The sequence below is a fragment of the Mus caroli genome, unplaced genomic scaffold (assembly GCF_978045245.1).
Source record: "Mus caroli unplaced genomic scaffold, Mus_caroli_1 scaffold_9, whole genome shotgun sequence".
NCBI lineage: Eukaryota > Metazoa > Chordata > Mammalia > Rodentia > Muridae > Mus > Mus caroli.
In genome coordinates, this window is record NW_028227264.1 from 56,156,885 (window position 1) to 56,174,432 (window position 17,548).

General features: G+C 37.3%; 1 protein-coding gene across 3 annotated transcripts in view; it reads left to right on the forward strand.

Annotated features, from left to right (window-relative positions):
• Positions 1-17,548, forward strand: part of Pkib (cAMP-dependent protein kinase inhibitor beta) — a 97,997-nt gene that overhangs the window by 60,906 nt on the left and 19,543 nt on the right. For 2 of the 3 annotated variants that reach the window (XM_021174711.2, XM_021174710.3), the window contains exon 4: positions 8,500-8,604. The exons of the other annotated variant lie outside the window; for it this stretch is intronic. In XM_021174711.2, coding sequence (XP_021030370.1) covers positions 8,520-8,604 — 85 coding nt within the window. In that variant the 5' untranslated portion in view covers positions 8,500-8,519. The remainder of the gene's footprint in view (positions 1-8,499; positions 8,605-17,548) is intronic. 3 annotated transcript variants of the gene reach the window in all.

A 17,548-nucleotide genomic window follows, 5' to 3' on the forward strand; every position in this document is an offset into this window, starting at 1 on the left:
GTTTGTTGTTTTGTTATTTTCTTCAGTTATTTTAATTCAGCTGGATGAGGAGAATTTTCCTTTTCCAAAGCTCTTCATTATCCTTTTACAGATATGAAAGCCTATCAGTGCAGAATTTGAATGTGATCAGAGTGGTGGAATAACTTAGTGTCTTTCTTGGTTCATGGAAGCTGAAAGCTTAAAAAGCCAACAGATGTTTTACTCTTGTATCAAATTCACCTAAAACTTTCTGCCTGTAATGATAGGTTTTTCAAATAATTTGAGTAACACAAGGTCAGTGGTTATGAAGCTCAATTGAAGTGTTCCACTGAACCCCTGATATCCATGGCCAATGCATAGGAAGTATTTGTTCTTGCCTCCCAGGAGTCTCTGTCACTCCTGGGGGAGGGATGCCCTACACAGTGTTTAGTGACATGATGGTAAATTGCTTCATCAGTGAACCTCATGATTGAGAAGGAAGGGTGGAAGATTACAGAGGAAGACATTAGCATATATCCTGATGTAACAAGTGCAACAAATATTTATTTTTCAACTTAGTTTAATTTTTAACTTACGATAAAGAAAATTTTACTCAGGTCTGAAATCGAGCTATCAGGTCTCCGAGACTGAGTATGTGCATTGCCATGCTGTTAAAAGCACCAATTATAACCTGCCGAGTGATAATAAATGAATGAATGCATTCTGGAGAAGGGTGTAGGGGACAGTATAAGATGTAGTGAGAAAGATGTTGTGAGCTAAGATTTATTCTAATTCCATTCTCAAATGTGTTAACCTCAATTAGCTACAGAATTAAGAATACATATGACACCAGATAGCAAGAGGCTCCGGGGAATACTCGGAACTCCATATTCATAACAACTGTCACCACGGAGAGTTATGCACAAATTTGGCAAACCCTGCCCACATTCTTCTGGCATGAGATTAATCGTCACAAATAGGGCTTGTTTGGTTTTGTTGTTTCTCTTTTTTGATTCATTCCCTCCTCCTGCATTTACTCCTGGCTCTCAGAGGAAGATTTTTAAAAAGATCTCAGGAAGAGCTAATTTGCTGTAAATTCAGTTTGTCAGGCTCCAGGCTGGCACAGACAGGCTGTGACTTTCTGAGACCTCGTTTCCCACAATTTAATCAAGTGCAAAGGTGAGAATCTAGTTCTTGGTGGAATGACAAAAAAGGATGAAGAGGAGTGAATGCCCACTGCCCGACATCGACATCAGGAGGTAAAATGATGCTGTTAGTAAAGCTATAAAAGTACCTAAAGCCTATACAATCTGATGAGGTTGCTGTCAGGGCCGACAGATGCAGTCCACTGGCTGATCATTCAGCAGCTACTGAGCAGAAAGCATCTCTAGGATGGCGTGTGTGTAGCTGGGAGAAGGCCATCAAGTCTTACGTTTCAAAGGAGAATCTCAGGACTTTGCAGTGTTTCCTATGAGTTTGCCTTAGTTTATAGAAATGACTCAAAGGACAATAAGTCCTCAGCTGTCAGTCTTTTATTTCATTATGTGTGTCTTTTTTCTTTTGCAAGAAAAAAAAGTCTTTTTATAAGATGTAAGTAATTTTAATATTCTAATGAACTGTAAGGATGAAAAACATTATGAATAACTCTAAAATAATATTTGAAAAAACCTTAAGGTTATTAAAAACAAAAGTTCACACTGGCTTCATACTATCTTTAATGAACAAGTTCTTTTCCCTATTGTGAATGGAAAATAAGGTGGGGAATAAATTTAACTCACCTAGAAATTATACGTTGATTAAATTATAGAGCAGTTTATATTATTATAGAGAATAATATAAATGTTATTGTTTAAACGGGAATTTTCTTCTATTTATTCTATGAAAGACTTTTAATGAATATGGAAGTAGGTTTTCCCATATATAAACTGTATAATAACTAAAGAGTAGCATAAAGAATATATATTGTATTCAAAATTATATATATCTTTCTCAGTCTTGCAACTTATGTTTTTAGGAGCAAATCAAATTTTAAGAGCAAATCAGTTTGAATCAGATGAGGGGCTAAAAAATATATTTTGATGGTAAAATATTATGGAGACAGGGTTGCAGAGATGTCTTAGTGGTTAAGAGTGCTTTCTGTTCTTGTGAAGGACATGCATTCAATTCAGGGGTGTCATTTCTGCCCACACTGGGCAGTTTGCAACTACCTATAATTATAGCTCCAGGGTTCTAACATTCTCTTTTGGCTTCCATGACCACTGGCACACATGTGCACACACACACACACACACACACAGATACACACACATTTACAATCACACACACACATACAGTTATAAACACACACACAAAATAAAGTAAATTAAAATAGAAATAGAAACACTGTAGAGAATATCTGGGTCATAGAAGAACAATTTTAGTTGAGATTCATGCATGTGGAAAATGGCTGCAGTAGGTAACTTTTAGGTGGCTTATTTCTAAATTAAGATACTTCAATTTTATTCTAATCTTATCCAAATTTATGAAGGCCAATGGAGACTGATAGAACCTAATGAAATGACTAAAAACCCATGTTGTGGAATCACATATAAGAAATTTAAATCCTAACATAGGACAAGATTCTTGATGTCTGGAAAGCTCAATTTTAGTCATCTCATGATTATGAGTTTTCTTGATTTCTCTTTCTCTTTCATGCACACATGCTGATATTTGTGGTAATGATTACATGAAATAATGCAATAAAACAATATACAGTTTATAAATGCCTATAAAGCCACTGCCTCACTAAAGACTCAGTTGAGAAGAGCTGCTAAATTTGTATGGCTGATAACAATTTAATTATTAACTGAGATTTCTTTACTCATTAAACTTCCTTTAGTGTTTTGTATGGACACTGTTAGCTGAGAATGATACACACAATCACCTATGTTTCTATCACTGGTTAAGTGGAAACAAAGAGTCACATTCTTGAGAGCCAACGATATTTCTGACAATAGGCTGGCTTTAACTTTCTGAGATGAGAACTGAGAACACACCTTGAAGGAAAAAACAAACGAATGTCCTAAGTTAGGCTTTCTGTTTCTGGGAAGGGAAATGAATCATTTACTAGCGAGTGGGAGAACTTGTGCTATGAGGGGGAGAACACGGCTATGGAGTGTTTGCTGAGCTCTCCAGATTTCCAGCCCTCTTGGTTGAGCAGCAAAGAAATAGCAATGGAAATTTCAGTGGGGTTAGCAAATCCAAGAAAGAGAATTATAGCTTAGTTCCCAGGGAAAACCTGAGCACGATAGAGAAGTTCCGTAGGTACTATGGCCCTCAGAAGGCCAAGAAGTCATGGGGAACTGAAATGCCGAGGCAGATGAGCTTAAAGGCCACCCCTGACTTTCCAGGCTCTCAGGAGAATATGGTTGAGACACCAAAATTATTCAGTGTGTTTCAAGCGCCAATAAGAGCCATTGCAATAAACATTAAGCTCCAAATATCTTTGGCTGGAGCAGAGGATGTAACTATGTATATTTCAACTCAATGTTAGGGCTGAAACAGTTAAACCAACAACTGTAGATTGCAATATGCAGAATAGAGTAATTTGTACCCCACTGTTGGTTGGTATGGACACAGGACATATGTGAACTGAATGCCTTTTCCCTTTCTATCCTTCAGGTTCTTTTTCTAGGGTGAAAAGTGGTATTGGTATTTCGGGGTGTCTTAATTTATTCACACCATTGGTAGAAAAAGCCGAATGCCACCTGACACTGAAAACATAAATTTGAGGGCAATTCATCAATCATGTATAGTGATAGCATGGGAATGGGGAAACCCTGTACAGAGCCACACAGTAACACACCTGGGAATTGATGCAGTCAATATTTAAAGATACACCAGTGCCATTGTAGACAAAAGGCTGTAACTGATTTGCTTGATCAATTATCAATTATTGGAAACTTGGTAAGGGAGGGTTTTCAAAAGCTGTTTTTTTTTTTCTCTTTGATAAGGACAGGTGTCTGGCTCAGAAATTTTATCTATAGCAAGAATAGTGAGGGAACTATGGCTGGGCCATTTGCAAGATATTGTATCCGATGTTTGGCCTTGAGATTTTGGCCTTATCCCAGAATTCATACCTAACATCAGGTGGGTTATTCATTTGTTTTGTTCAATTAATTAATTAATTAATTAAATTTGTTGTTGTTGTTGTTTGCTTGCTTGCTTGGTTTTATTTATTTTGTTTTGAGATAAGCTCTCACTATGTTACCCTGGATGACCTGGAACTTGCTATATGGACCAGGCAGGATTCAAACTTGTGACAATCCTTCTGTATCTGCCTCCTGAGTTATGGGATTATAGACAACTATTTGTAACTAGACAATAGCTAAGACCTTTAGGAACAAGCAAAAGCATGGTGACTTGGATGTGAAACATCCACCTGACAAAGAATAGACAAAATATTTTGGCTGGGTGGTGGTGGCGCACACCTTTAATCCCAGCACTTGGGAGACAGAGGCAGGCAGATTTCTGAGTTCGAGGTCAGCCTGGTCTACAAAGTGAGTTCCAGGACAGTCAGGGCTATACAGAGAAGCCCTGTCTCGAGAAAAAACAAAAAACAAAAAACAAACCAAAACAAACAAAAAAATTGAACTGGCACTTGAAAACATGAACTTTCCTATACATCCTCTTGTCCAGCTAATAATGGCAACTCAGGGACCCATGTGATGCTGATGTAGAACTCATTATCTTTAGACACTTGATTATGTCTGTGATGAGAAGGGACCATGGCAGGGATTTGGGGTGTCATTTTTCAGTTTGTCTTTAAAATAGGAATTCTTTGGAAAGATCATTAGGCTACTTACACTGTCTGTCTCCCAGGCCTAATCATCTCTGGGTCTTTATGGGAGGTTGAATTCCCACTAAATGTCTTCTTCAAGCGCCCAGCCTGAGCATCCTAAGTCACAAGATTATTTCTCTCTCTTGGACTCCTAGTCAGCTAAGGAGTACCCTGAGAGGCCTTAAATTGTGATGTAACCCTACTAGGAGAAATGTGTTACCCTGGTTCATGCTTTGAGCCTGTATCTGTAAAGCAAGAATCTCCCAGTGTTCTTTACCTAAAAGAGAAACTTCTTGCTAATGGTCGACGAGTTTGCAAATGTGTTCAGATGGGACCAATGGCCAGGGAATCCAGGGAATCCTGGCAGTATGTCTAGTGAACTGCCCCTTGGCTTTATCCTTTGTTAGGAATGTTTTTGCTAGAAGAAAAAAAGGAAACAACTCTCCATCAAGATCCATCATATGTAACAGAAATATTACTACTGTGTATTTACTTAGGTCATCCAAAGAAATTTGTCATATTACAAAGAACATTGGGAAATGGATGAATGTTCATGGAGAAACCATGGATATCATGGTGTCTGACAAATGATAGAGCAAGAAGGCCACCGCTCCGGGGAAGAGAATTTGTCCAAATGTCGAGATGTGACTTCATTCTATATCTAGGATCCCAGTAGTTATGACAAGCTCATGCAGTATGGCTTCAATGATCCAGAGCTTACGGGTGCTGGATGTGAGTGCAGGCTCAAGGTCTCTGAGGTTCTGTTCCAAAACTCTATTCTAATTCCACTGTCTGCCACTCTACTGAAAGATAGTATGATGTCAGGAAAGGCATGCTATTTTTCACTAGAATCCCATGGGTAGTTTATAACTATCATAAGCAACCCAGAGATTAGGGGTATGAGATAAAGTGGCCAAAGTCTCTGTTGCTCATCAATTGCAATTTGGACAGATTATCTAGTTTTGGACTGGAAGGTCCCTTTCAACATGGACTAACTTTATGAATATTTCTAAATGAGTATGTTGCCTCCAGAACTTAAAGAAGAATGATATATGTTGTCTTATTTTCTATTGCTGTGATAAAGTACCATGGCCAGTGAAAACATTTAATTGGTCTTTAGGTTCCAGCAGTTTAAGGCCATGAGGGTAAGGCAAAGACATGGCAGCAGGAAGTGCAAAGGGCTCAAATCTTGATCTCAAAGCAGGAAGCTGAGAGTATATACTGAAACATACGAGTGTTTTTGAGTCTCAAATACAGGCAAATCTCCCCCAATGAAGACGTACCTCCCAATCCTTCTTAAACAGAGCTACCAACTAGGGACCTGGTATTCAAATATATGAATGTGTGCAGGCCAGTATCATTCAAATCACTGCATATGTCGAACCTGTATTCAGTTGTTGGCATTAATTATGTCAGTATCTATTCCTTGACAATGCCCGGGATGGAAGGCTCAAGGGTTAATAAGTGAGTTTCAAGTCTCACAAATGTCTGATGTAGTGACTCACATGATTTTGTAAGTTCTTTCTTACTATTTCTACCATTAATACATATATTTTGAGCACTTGCATGGCGGAATGTGTGCAATGTCATTGCTGCTCATGGATCCCCAAAGTAGCCTACTTAAGATGTATTGTGACTCTCTGTAGGTGAAAGCAACTAGGACTAAGAGGTTGTTGAAATGTGTGGCAAATCCATCATATTAGTCAAATTAATAATTGTAAAACATATGCACATTATTGATTGGATGAGGTCAGCACTTTTAGTTATCAAGTTGCTAGCTATATGGGGCTTTATGGAATGGGAATTTATGTTACGATGCAGACATCTACTGTAGAACATCATGTCTTTCTCCCTACAATTTAAAGCAGGACAAAAAGGACCAAGTGAGCTAAAATGTAGAATCAGGATAATCGCTCCTTCACCCATGAGCTGTTATATAATAAGTTTTGATCCCTGAAGATACTATTTTAAATTAGATGAGGTAATTAAATTAAATTAATTATATAAATTAAATTGTTAATAATTAAATTAATTATTAATAATTAATAATCTTAATTATTAGGGGTGGGAGAACAGGATTTCTCATTTTTCCAGACAAATTTGTGTCTAAGATCTAATTTGATTTGCATTGGGTTAGAGCATCTATGTCTACCATGTGATATTTTAAGGCAATATGTGCTATATTATCATAGGAATTTGGGTAAGATGTTAGTTACTTCTGATGAATACAGCAATAAGTTGTTCTGTTCTTAACCTTATTTATTCCACCTAAGCTTATGGGAAATAATATGTTCAAATTTAGTAAGCACTTCAGATTTACCTGTGAGTGGGCCATTTGTTTATTTACTTACTTATCTTTCTATTTCCAGGTGGGGTTTCTATGTATAGCTCTGCCTGTCCTAAAACTCTCTTTGTAGACCAGGCTGCCTCAAATTCAGAGATCTACCTACTTCTGCCTCCTGAATGCTGGGATTAAAGGTGTGTCCCACCACCACCTGGCTAAAAAGATTTATTTTTTTTTTTATTTCATGTGTATTGGTGTTTTGTCTGCATATATTTCTCATTTGATGGTGTCAGATCCTCTGGAACTGGAGTTAACAGACAGTTGTAAGCTTCCGTGTAGGTACTGGGAATTGAACCCAGGTCCTAAGAAAGAGCAGCCTTTTAACTGCTGAGATATGTCTCCAGGTCCCCTTAAAAATATTTAAAGCCAAGGTAATTTGCCAGTAGGTACATTTCAGCAGACATCATTGTAAATTATTAACTTATATTGGAGAGACACAAAAGTAGATCAGAGCTCTTTTACTTTTGGCCTATAATTCTTTCAGTTCAGCTAGGTTAACTCATACAGGTTTGTTTCAGATTTTTTTGCTATTTTCCTCTCTCCGTATTTTGGTTTTTAGTCTTTATCTTTTTCAATTTGTGTGTGTGTGGGGGGGGGGTGATTGTAAGCACAGGATATATTTGGTAGGGGTAGTACTGGAGGGTCCCCTTCACCTTTATCATATTTATATGTTTCTTCCAGAAATCAATATCTTCAAACTTACAGGTCTGCCTCATGGTAATAGTTGACTTGTATGTTTAAAGACATTAGGTTTGGATTCATGTCTACAACAGGTGCCACAAGGTTGCAGGGTGTGACCTGCAGGATGCCATGGATATTTTCCTCCAACCCTGTGGATTAGGGCTTCTGTGGTCTCAACAGAAGCACAGTCAATAATGTGGTGCAGGGAAAGAAGGCTTGATCTGCAACTCAAACTTGATTAAGACCACCCTCCAGAACAGCCCCACTTTCTAAACCCTCCTATCTTCTCTTCTACCGATTTTTAGTAGAAAAATAACTCTCTGGGAATATTTTGGATTTCTATCCAGGTAATATTTTATACTTCTACTTCTGTATCTACATAACTGTCTATTGTATAGACTTTTGGTGCAATTGTGGGAAAAATGTTCAGGAACTTGTTGGTCGACATTCTAAGTGGCTGCCTCTTTCTCCTAGGAGTCCTAATTCATCACCCTGGGATAGGCATCCACATCCAGCAAAGCTATTTCTCTATGGCTTGCATGTGGTCCTGGGTTTGTGATTGCAAAATTAGATTTTTGGTGTGCTTTTAGGCAAGAGTGCTTGAGCCCAGGGCCTGTTGGCAATAGGTTTTACATCCCAAGATTGGTTGAGTGCCAAATGCTCCTTCCTCTTCCTATCCCCTTTTTGTTTTCATCAGCACCTGGGCCACCAGCCACCATGGATAAGAACACTGATGCCCCTGGGGGTCAAAAGAAAACAAAGGAGACCAGCATGGGAGGCGGCAGCCCAGAAGCCCAGCAAGGTCACTACCCTGCATGAACAACTGGAATGCCTTAATTCTCTGCAGGACAGTGCTTTCCTTCCTTTCCACAGACCTTACAAAGAGGGTTGTCCCTTGGCCAGTCCTTGTATGTACAACTACAAACAATATCTGTATTGTAACCTTAATTAACCCATGACAGTGACCAGAGTAGACACAGCGGAGCTCTAGCCTGCTTAGTAAGATGGGCTGAAATTCTGCTTGGTCCAGGAACACCTTTAGAAAAAGACACCTCAGGGTACCACCTGTGAAAGAAACTCAACCTGCTATCATGTGACATCAGGGTCTGGTTCACAATATTCATCTTGGAGACAAGGGCTTCATAGTGTGGAAGGAGACCGTACTGGACTGGTTGACAGAGACAACATACTGTCATACAGTCCCCTGCTCAGAGTCTCCAGCAATGGGAGGTTCTGATTCAGCTTTTGCCATATCTCAGAACCAATTAACCAATAGCAGTAAATTTATTCTGACAAGATATCCTTTAGCTGTCACTGTTGGGAAGGCTACATAGTTCCTGACACCAGTAATTTACATCCCTTCCTAACCACCCTATTGGTGAGGCAGAGAATCCCTCTCTGGAGACCTGGCATTGGCTAAACACACCTAATACTGGACAGATGAGATCCACAAAAGATTGGGGTCATACATGTTCATAGCACAAGGCCAAGAACACTGCAGACCATGCAAAGACTTGGAGAAGGTAAATGACCAAGATCTGTGAACAGCAATGAGAATATGCTGTCCATGTGTTCCCAAGGATTGGATAGGATTTGCCTCGTGCTAACTAGGAGCTACCTTAGGATAAGCAGCAACAGTGACTGCTCCCTGCACTAAGAATGATTTAACTAGGGTTTTACTGTGGCAGCTGAGTAGAGAGAAACATGACATTAAGTAATTCAAGGTCCTTAGCAATTTATCAGAGGTTGGGGCAACATACCTTAATTTTAATGCTATAAGCCACATGAAGGAATGAATCCTGTACAATGTCATAAATTATCCCCAAATTTGCAGAAAGAAAGAAATCTAATCTGAAAATGAATGGTATTTTGAGTTAAAGACTCTCAAGACTATAAAGGGAAAATGAAGACCTGAATTTTAAAATAAGACTGTTAAAGACTGATGGCATTTACATATTTGAACATCTGTATATGTGAAGATTTGTGACCAAATGAAAAGGAAACTTTGCTATTACTTGGATGTGAAAGAATTGAAATTTAAAGCCAGGACTAACTTTTCTAGAAATTTTGGATTACTTCATGACCAAATAAGCAAAGCCCCAAATACAACAACCATGAAAACCCAGTGCATTTTAATGGTGGGACCAAATATTTCTAAAACTCTCTTTTAAGTGATAGCTATGTTGGCAAATAAGTATGATAATTTTTATAAGCCCAGAAGAATGAAAGATTGCAAAGATCAAGGTGAGTGCTAAATGAGGCCTCTCTCTCTCTCTCTTTTTTCTCTCCTCAACTCTTGAATAGACTTGTCTAGTCTCATTTTAAGTCTAAGGACCAGGATGAATGACTGTTGTTCCAATACAAGTCTGAGTTCAATGGCAGAGGGAAACTAAGGCTATAAGTCAAAGGCAGGTAGAGAATCCAGTTCTCCCTTACTCCATTTTTACTGAGAAGGATAATAAGTTTTACACAGGCCACTATGTTAGACACCGGTCTCATTTAAAAGCCCTCTCCTAACCACATCTAGGTGAATGTTTAGCTACAATCAGAGTATCCTATGACCTAGTCAAGCAGATATGTGAAATTAATCATTTCAATTGTCAAATTCTTACATGCCATTGTAGAGTGGAGTGAGATTATGTTTGGTGCTTGCTTATTCAACTAAGAAGAGTCATTCTTGTCAAAATAAGGGTAAAAATAGACCTTGGTGGAGGGTGTTTAAGACAGGGTTTCTCTGTGTAACAAGTCCTGGCTGTCTAGGACATGCTTTATAGACTAGGTTGGCCTTGAATTCCCAAAGATCAGCCTGCTGAGTCCTGGAACTTCAGGCATCTACCACCATGCCCTGAAATATTTTAGTGTACAAGGATCAGTAGTCTCCGTGAATTTTTAAAGTTTATTCTATAATGGAAAAGATGAGCAATTTCAAGGGATACCACATATAGTAAAGAATTTTGTGAAAAATACAATGATTTTTATAGACATAAATGATCTGCTCATAAATAGATAAACATATTATGCCTTTAGATTATAATGCCAAAATATGTGGTCTTATTTTATATAGTTGAGCTATGTGTGTGTGATTACAAAAACTACCACAAGCTTTGAATCTTTTTTTTTTTTTTTTTTTGGAAGCAGAGGATGACCATGGCCATGTGGAGAGAGGGAGAAAGGAATGGGGAGAAGGAGGGTGAGTGGTGAGAGTAAGAGCAAGAGGGTAAGAGAGGAAACAAGAGAGGAGCTTTGAATTTTTGCATAAGGTATATACATTGTAGTTCATACAACTTGTCTCATTCATTCATTCATTCACATCCAGAGTGCTGCTCCCCCTCCTGGTCACCCCCAAATCCCTCCTCCATTCCCCCTTACCTTCTCTAATAGGGTAGAGGTCCTCCTGGATATCCTTGTATCCTGGCACATCAAGTCTCTGACGTGCTAGGAGCATCCTTTTCCACTGAGGCCAGGTAAGGTAGCTCAGTTAAGGGAGCATATTTTACAGACAACAACAGCTTTAGAGATACCCCCTACTCCAGTTGTTGGGGGAGCCACATGAAGACAAAGCTGCACATCTGCTATATGTGAAGGGAGCCTAGGTCTGACCTGTGTATGCTCTTTGGCTGGTGATTCAGTCTCTGAGAGCCCCAAGTGTCTAGGTTCCTTGACTCTGTTGGTTTTCCTATGGAGTTCCCATCCCCTTCAGGAACCTCAGTCCTTCTCCAACTCTTCCATAGGACTCTCTGAGCTCCATCCAATGTTTGGCTATGGGTCTATGCATCTGTTTTAGTCAGCTGCTGGGTGGAGCCTCTTAGAGGACAATCATGCTAGACTCCTATCTACAAGCATAACAGATGGTGTCTCAAGTTGGGCTAGTCATTGGTTGACCATTCTCTTAGTCTCTGCTCTATTCCCTTCCCTGAATATTTTGGAGACAGAATAAATTTTGGGTGTAAAGTTGGTGTTCCTATTGCTCCAATGGTGTTTCTGTCTGGCTACAGGAGGTGCCCTTTTCAGGTTTCATATCCACTGCTGTTTTTATTTCATATCTATTGCTATGTAGTACAGCTTGAGGTCAGGGGTAGTGATACCTCCTGAAGTTCCTTTATTCTTCAGAATTGTTTTAGCTATCCTGTTTTTTGTTTGTTTGATTTTGGTTTGGTTTGGTTTTTCTTTTCCCTATGAAGTTGAGAATTGCTCTTTCAAGTTCTGTAAAGAATTATATTGGAATTTTGATGGGGATTGCATTGAATCTGTAGATTGCTTTCGGTAAGATGGCCATTTACACTGTGTTAATCCTACTGATCCATGAGCATAGCAAGGCTTGCCATCTTCTGATATCTTCCTTCATTTCTTTCTTCAGTGATTTGGAGTTCTTGTCATAAAGGAGTTACACCAGTATTTTAGAGTATGTGTGACTACTGTAAAGGATGTTATTTCCCTAATTTCTTTCTTCATTTGTATAAAGGAGGGTTACTGATTTTCTTTACTTAATTTTATATCCAGCCACTATGCTGAAAGTGTTCTTCAGCTGTAGGAATTCTCTGGTAGACTGTTTGGGGTTGCTTATATATATTATCATATATTATATCATCTGCAAATAGTGCTACTTTGACTTCTTCCTTTCCAGTTTGTATCCCCTGATCTCCTTTATTTGTCTTATTGAATATTCAATATTTAAGTAGTAGTATATTGAATAGATAGGAAGAGAGTGGGCAGCTTTGTCAAAACACAAAATTTACAGAACAAAAACAAAATATTTAAAGCAGCAAGGGAAAAAGGCCAGGTAACATTCAACGTAATGAAAATATTTATAGTGCAGAGTCTACTAGATGAAAACTATATTTGATACTATCTGTAGCATACTTATTAATTTTTACATGAAGTATTTATTGTTTACATTCTATTTTTTGATAAGTCATCTGGCCTGATGGTTTAAGGTCTTTATCTTTGTCCTAATTTTAATATGAAGCTATCCTTGGTAAATGGTATGTGTTATGGTAGGTTTACTTATAAAACTTTTTTTTTCTAATAGCCTTTAAATGTCTTTCCTTGACACTGGTCTGCATTTCCAGGTAATATTTCTCATGATCATCTTTCCTATGTAACTGGGGGATTTTCAGGGTTCTCCAGTGCCCACAGAAAAAGGTCTATTCATGCATTTTAATGACATTCCTTTCTTTGTAGTAAGAGTTCCAGTAAGGAGTATGCCCCAACTCAGTAACAGTCTATATTAGCTAGGCTTTTCCTTCTTTAGTGGAGACTTACCTTTTACACATGGGTGTTGTTACTGTGCATATTACCAGTTTTAGTCCTTTTGTCACTATTTCCCCAGAATCTGACCTTGAGCACATTACTCTACAGATGCTCAGTAAGACAAGAGTGAAAGGAGACAGCTGCCCTTTGTAACTGTTCCAGGAGGTGCAACTGAAGAATCAGCGAGGAAGGATGAATCATGGTCTTTCTCGGCTGAAGCTAACTCATCAAGGCTCCTCAGTTTCCTTTTCTTTAAAATTGTCTTAGTAATAACAACCCTACAACACAGGATCACATAAGAGAACTTTCACTGAAGAGCTTAAAAACTGTGCATGTTCAACATGATTTTGTCAGTTTTCCCTATTATAAAAGTTTATATGGATCTATGTAAGGACAATTACAAAGAAGCCATGAATGTGAGAGAGTGCGAGAGGGTGTATGTGAGAGGTCAGAGGTAGGAAAGAGAAGGGCTGGAGGATGTAATTATATTGTTATTTCAAAAGCTAAGAAAAATATATCACTTTAAGAAATCATCATTACAGAAAATTTGTAAAACAATGATCCTGGGAGAGAAGACAAGAAGTTACAGCAACTATACCCACACGAGACCCCTGTCCTTGTTTCAATCTAGGTCTCTTACTAGGTTGTCTCCTTACACATTTAAAATCAATAGATTTGTACAAGTTTCAAAATCATTTTCACTTACTTATAAAAGCATATTTTAGATATAATTTTTCATGAACTCATAGTATTTATATAATAAAAATATAGTGACATTTTTATTTTGCAAAAGATTTTGTGCAATGCAATGAATCCATTTAAATATATTTTCATCTATTTAGCTTGATTATAGGTTACTGTATACATAATTTGAGAAAAATACTTTAAAAACACAATTTTTCTTGTCATTTGCTATTTGTTTGAGTTTTTATTATTGTTGTTTTGTTTTGGCTTTACTATATGACCTAAAAAAGCCCTCTAAATACTTAAAATTTTGCTACTGTGATTTTGATTATTGTTTTCAGTTGGTCAAACATTAAAATGCATTCTTCACTTATAATAAAAAAACAAACCAGAGCTCAAAAAGATGTAATAATTTTTTCTCTTTTCTCTGCAGCCAGAGAAAAGATGACAATTATATTCATTTACAGGGGGAGTAAGATACATTCGGAGAAATTTTTCTTTAAATGGATAACATAAGATTCATTACTAAAAAGTAATATACATATTAAATATATAAATGTATGTAGTATAATATACATATTTATATATGATTATATTTATGCATGAGTATATACATGCATATATGCATGTGTATATAATATATATAATATGTACTTTATGTATTATATACAATATATAAATAAGTTGATATATAGGTATGGCATTTCAGTATATTATATATATAAATTATATAAATATATGTAATATATAATATACACATACAAATATAATATCTATTATGTATTATATACACATTATAATATATATATATGAATGTATTCATTCAATATATATTGTGTATGTTTTGAAGTACCACATGGAAAACCATTTCAAATGAGGACTCCAATGAACACTTTGAGCATTGGCATTAGTTCTTAAGGACTCCAGTACCTACTAGTGACCCACATTAAGTCATAACTCCCTCCAATGTTGTCCTTTCATATATGCAGTCAACATACAGAAATTAAAGTCCAACTATCTAAAAGGGAACATCCCCCAAACTGACTCCTGATTATTTTTATAGTCTTTTGACTTTCAGCAAAACTTTGAAGTTCTCTGCTGACTAAATTCCTACTATTAATATCAAAATATGTTAATATAACTCATTTTACTCTCTTGGACTTAAGCAGCCAATGTCTTTAAATGTTTCTGGCTAGTAACTACACAGATGAAATGTATTATCAAGGCTATGATAGACTATTGTCATGAACACCGATGTTCTGTTAAGCCGACTGTAACTATGTCTCTAAGGACAGCCTATGACATGGGTTATGCTATTGACTTTAGGTCAGTCATTTTGTCCAGTTTAGTGTTAATGAATCATTTTCAGAGAAGGCTTGTGTCAGAGCATAGGAATACTGATTGCCTGGCTGGCCGAGGATAAAAGTTAATGCTGTAAGAGTTTATATTAATTATGACTCTGCAAATGATAACTAATGTTTGTTACACACACACACACACACACACACACACACACACACACACACACGACCCTCATAGCCCTGTATTTTCCTAGTTTAGGGCCTTCATGCAAAGTTATTTGAATGTGGTAGTGTAACAAAATCCACTTTGTGGTTGAAATCTTACTTACCGTCTTGATTTTTATCTTGTTCTTTAGAAATGTGAAAGTAAACTTTACTGTTGGCTATTATTTATCATAGTTGATATAGGTACCAGCTTGTAATTCACATTTGTTTGGTGAATTTAGTAAGCAGCTTTCCCCCCTATATTTTACATGAATCAGAGGAACACAAAAACATTTCTAGTGTGACCATGATGGTTATATTAACTTCTCCTTCTCTCCTCTCTACTGATGTCATCAACTGTCATTTGACATTAAAGCTATGTCATTAGCAGAGAAACCAATCAACCTGAAGTGCATGCAAGTCAGTTCTAAGAATTCTAAAATTGTATTATTTTCCCCACAAGTGCAAGACATGAAGTTTGAATGTCTTTGTTCCTGTTTTGAAATATGAAGTGGTGTGTGTGTGTGTGTGTGTGTGTGTGTGTGTGTGTGTGTGTGTGTGTGATAAGAAGCAATTATAAAAGGAAAAGGGTGAGTTGGGGAAGATCACAGGTCAGTCTCTAACCCACATTGGCTGCTTCCAGTGGAGCCACACCCACTTCTGGAATTGGAATGAACCTTGTCCTCCTCTGCTCACCTGGTGGAGATGAGCTGTTCATCATGTGGTTCCTGAGTCACTAGTCAAAACTGGGAAATTCCTGTCTCATCTCCATGTTTTGAATTTTTCTTTTTCAAATTTCTGTCTTCTTCCTTTGGTGAGAATGTCTCCTTCTAATCTGTGCTACGATTTTTTTTTCAATTTGGATCTCTTAGAAAAGTGAGAAGACGATTGCAAAAATGATGGAAATTGTAAAACAGGAGGGTGCCATGGTGTGGTTTATAGCTAGAAGGAATGGCACTCACCTAAACGAGAAGTAAAAAGTGTCTGTCTATGTTCTAGGTGTTACCTAGCACATATAACACATAGGGACACATAAATACAATACATGCAAGCATACACACACACACACACACACACACACACACACACCAACAAATCAAGTGTATAGTTTCAATTTCTCCAGCACTGGGGAGTAAGTAGGAAAAGATCATGTATTTAAAGGAAAGCATGCTTAGTTTTTGTTTTGTTTTTTTGGAGAACATTTAATGCATTAGAAGTTTTATTTTCTCCTTGTCAGTGGCCACTCTCTTCTTCTAAGGAATGGGGCAGGAGGAAGCATTATCTCAATGAAAGAAAGATGCTTCCCAAGTCCAGGCTTGGGAAGAGTTTGACAAGTTGGCTTTATATCGACTTAAGTTTGGATTCAACTGTTCCTTTGGGAAACTGCAATGTTATGAGAAGGCCTCATAACAGATTGGCCTCTAGAATTATTTATAGAGGGGATTCCCTATCCCTGCACGACCATACACATAGCTAAGCATCCTGTGCCATGTACTGAAGTATTTATCATACTTTATTTCACTTCATATTATTACCATAAGTACTCCTGTTTAGAAACAGTATTACAGTACTGGAAGGGTGTTCAGTCTTATGTATGACTTCATCTTACAAGATTATTGGAGAATAAAATTGTTTAGATTTGAATACCAAATGCTTAATTTCTTAAAATTTTTCTGTGCTACAACAACTTTAATATACATATGAATATTTGTTGAAAATTTGTTACTGCAAGCAAAAATCTGAACATTAAAAATGCTAGTGAGATGGTTCAGTGGGTAAGAGCAATGACTGCTCTTCCAAAGGTCCTGAATTCAAATCCCAGGAACCACATGGTGGCTCGCAACCACCCATAATGAGATCTGACACCCTCTTATGGTACATCTGAAGACAGCTACAGTGTACTTAATTATAATAATAAATAAATTTTAAAAAATGTAGATAAAAATTTCATTTATTTTTGTCTTATACTAGAAAATGATAACTTGGTTAAGGAAGAAATAAAGAAAGACTTTTTAGAGTAATGAAAATGAAGCCACAACATAGCCAAACTTATGGGACACAATGAAGGCAGTCCTAAGAGGAAAACTCATAGCTCTGAGTGCCTCCAGGAAGAAACTAGAGAGAACATACACTAGCAGCCTGACAGCACACCTGAAAGCTCTAGAACAAAAAAGAAGCAAATACATCCAAGAGGAGTAGTCAGCAGGAAAGAATCAAACTCAAGTCTGAAATCAACCAAGTAGAAACAAAAAGAACTATACAAAGAATCAACCAAACCAGGAGCTGGTTCTTTGAGAAAATGAACAA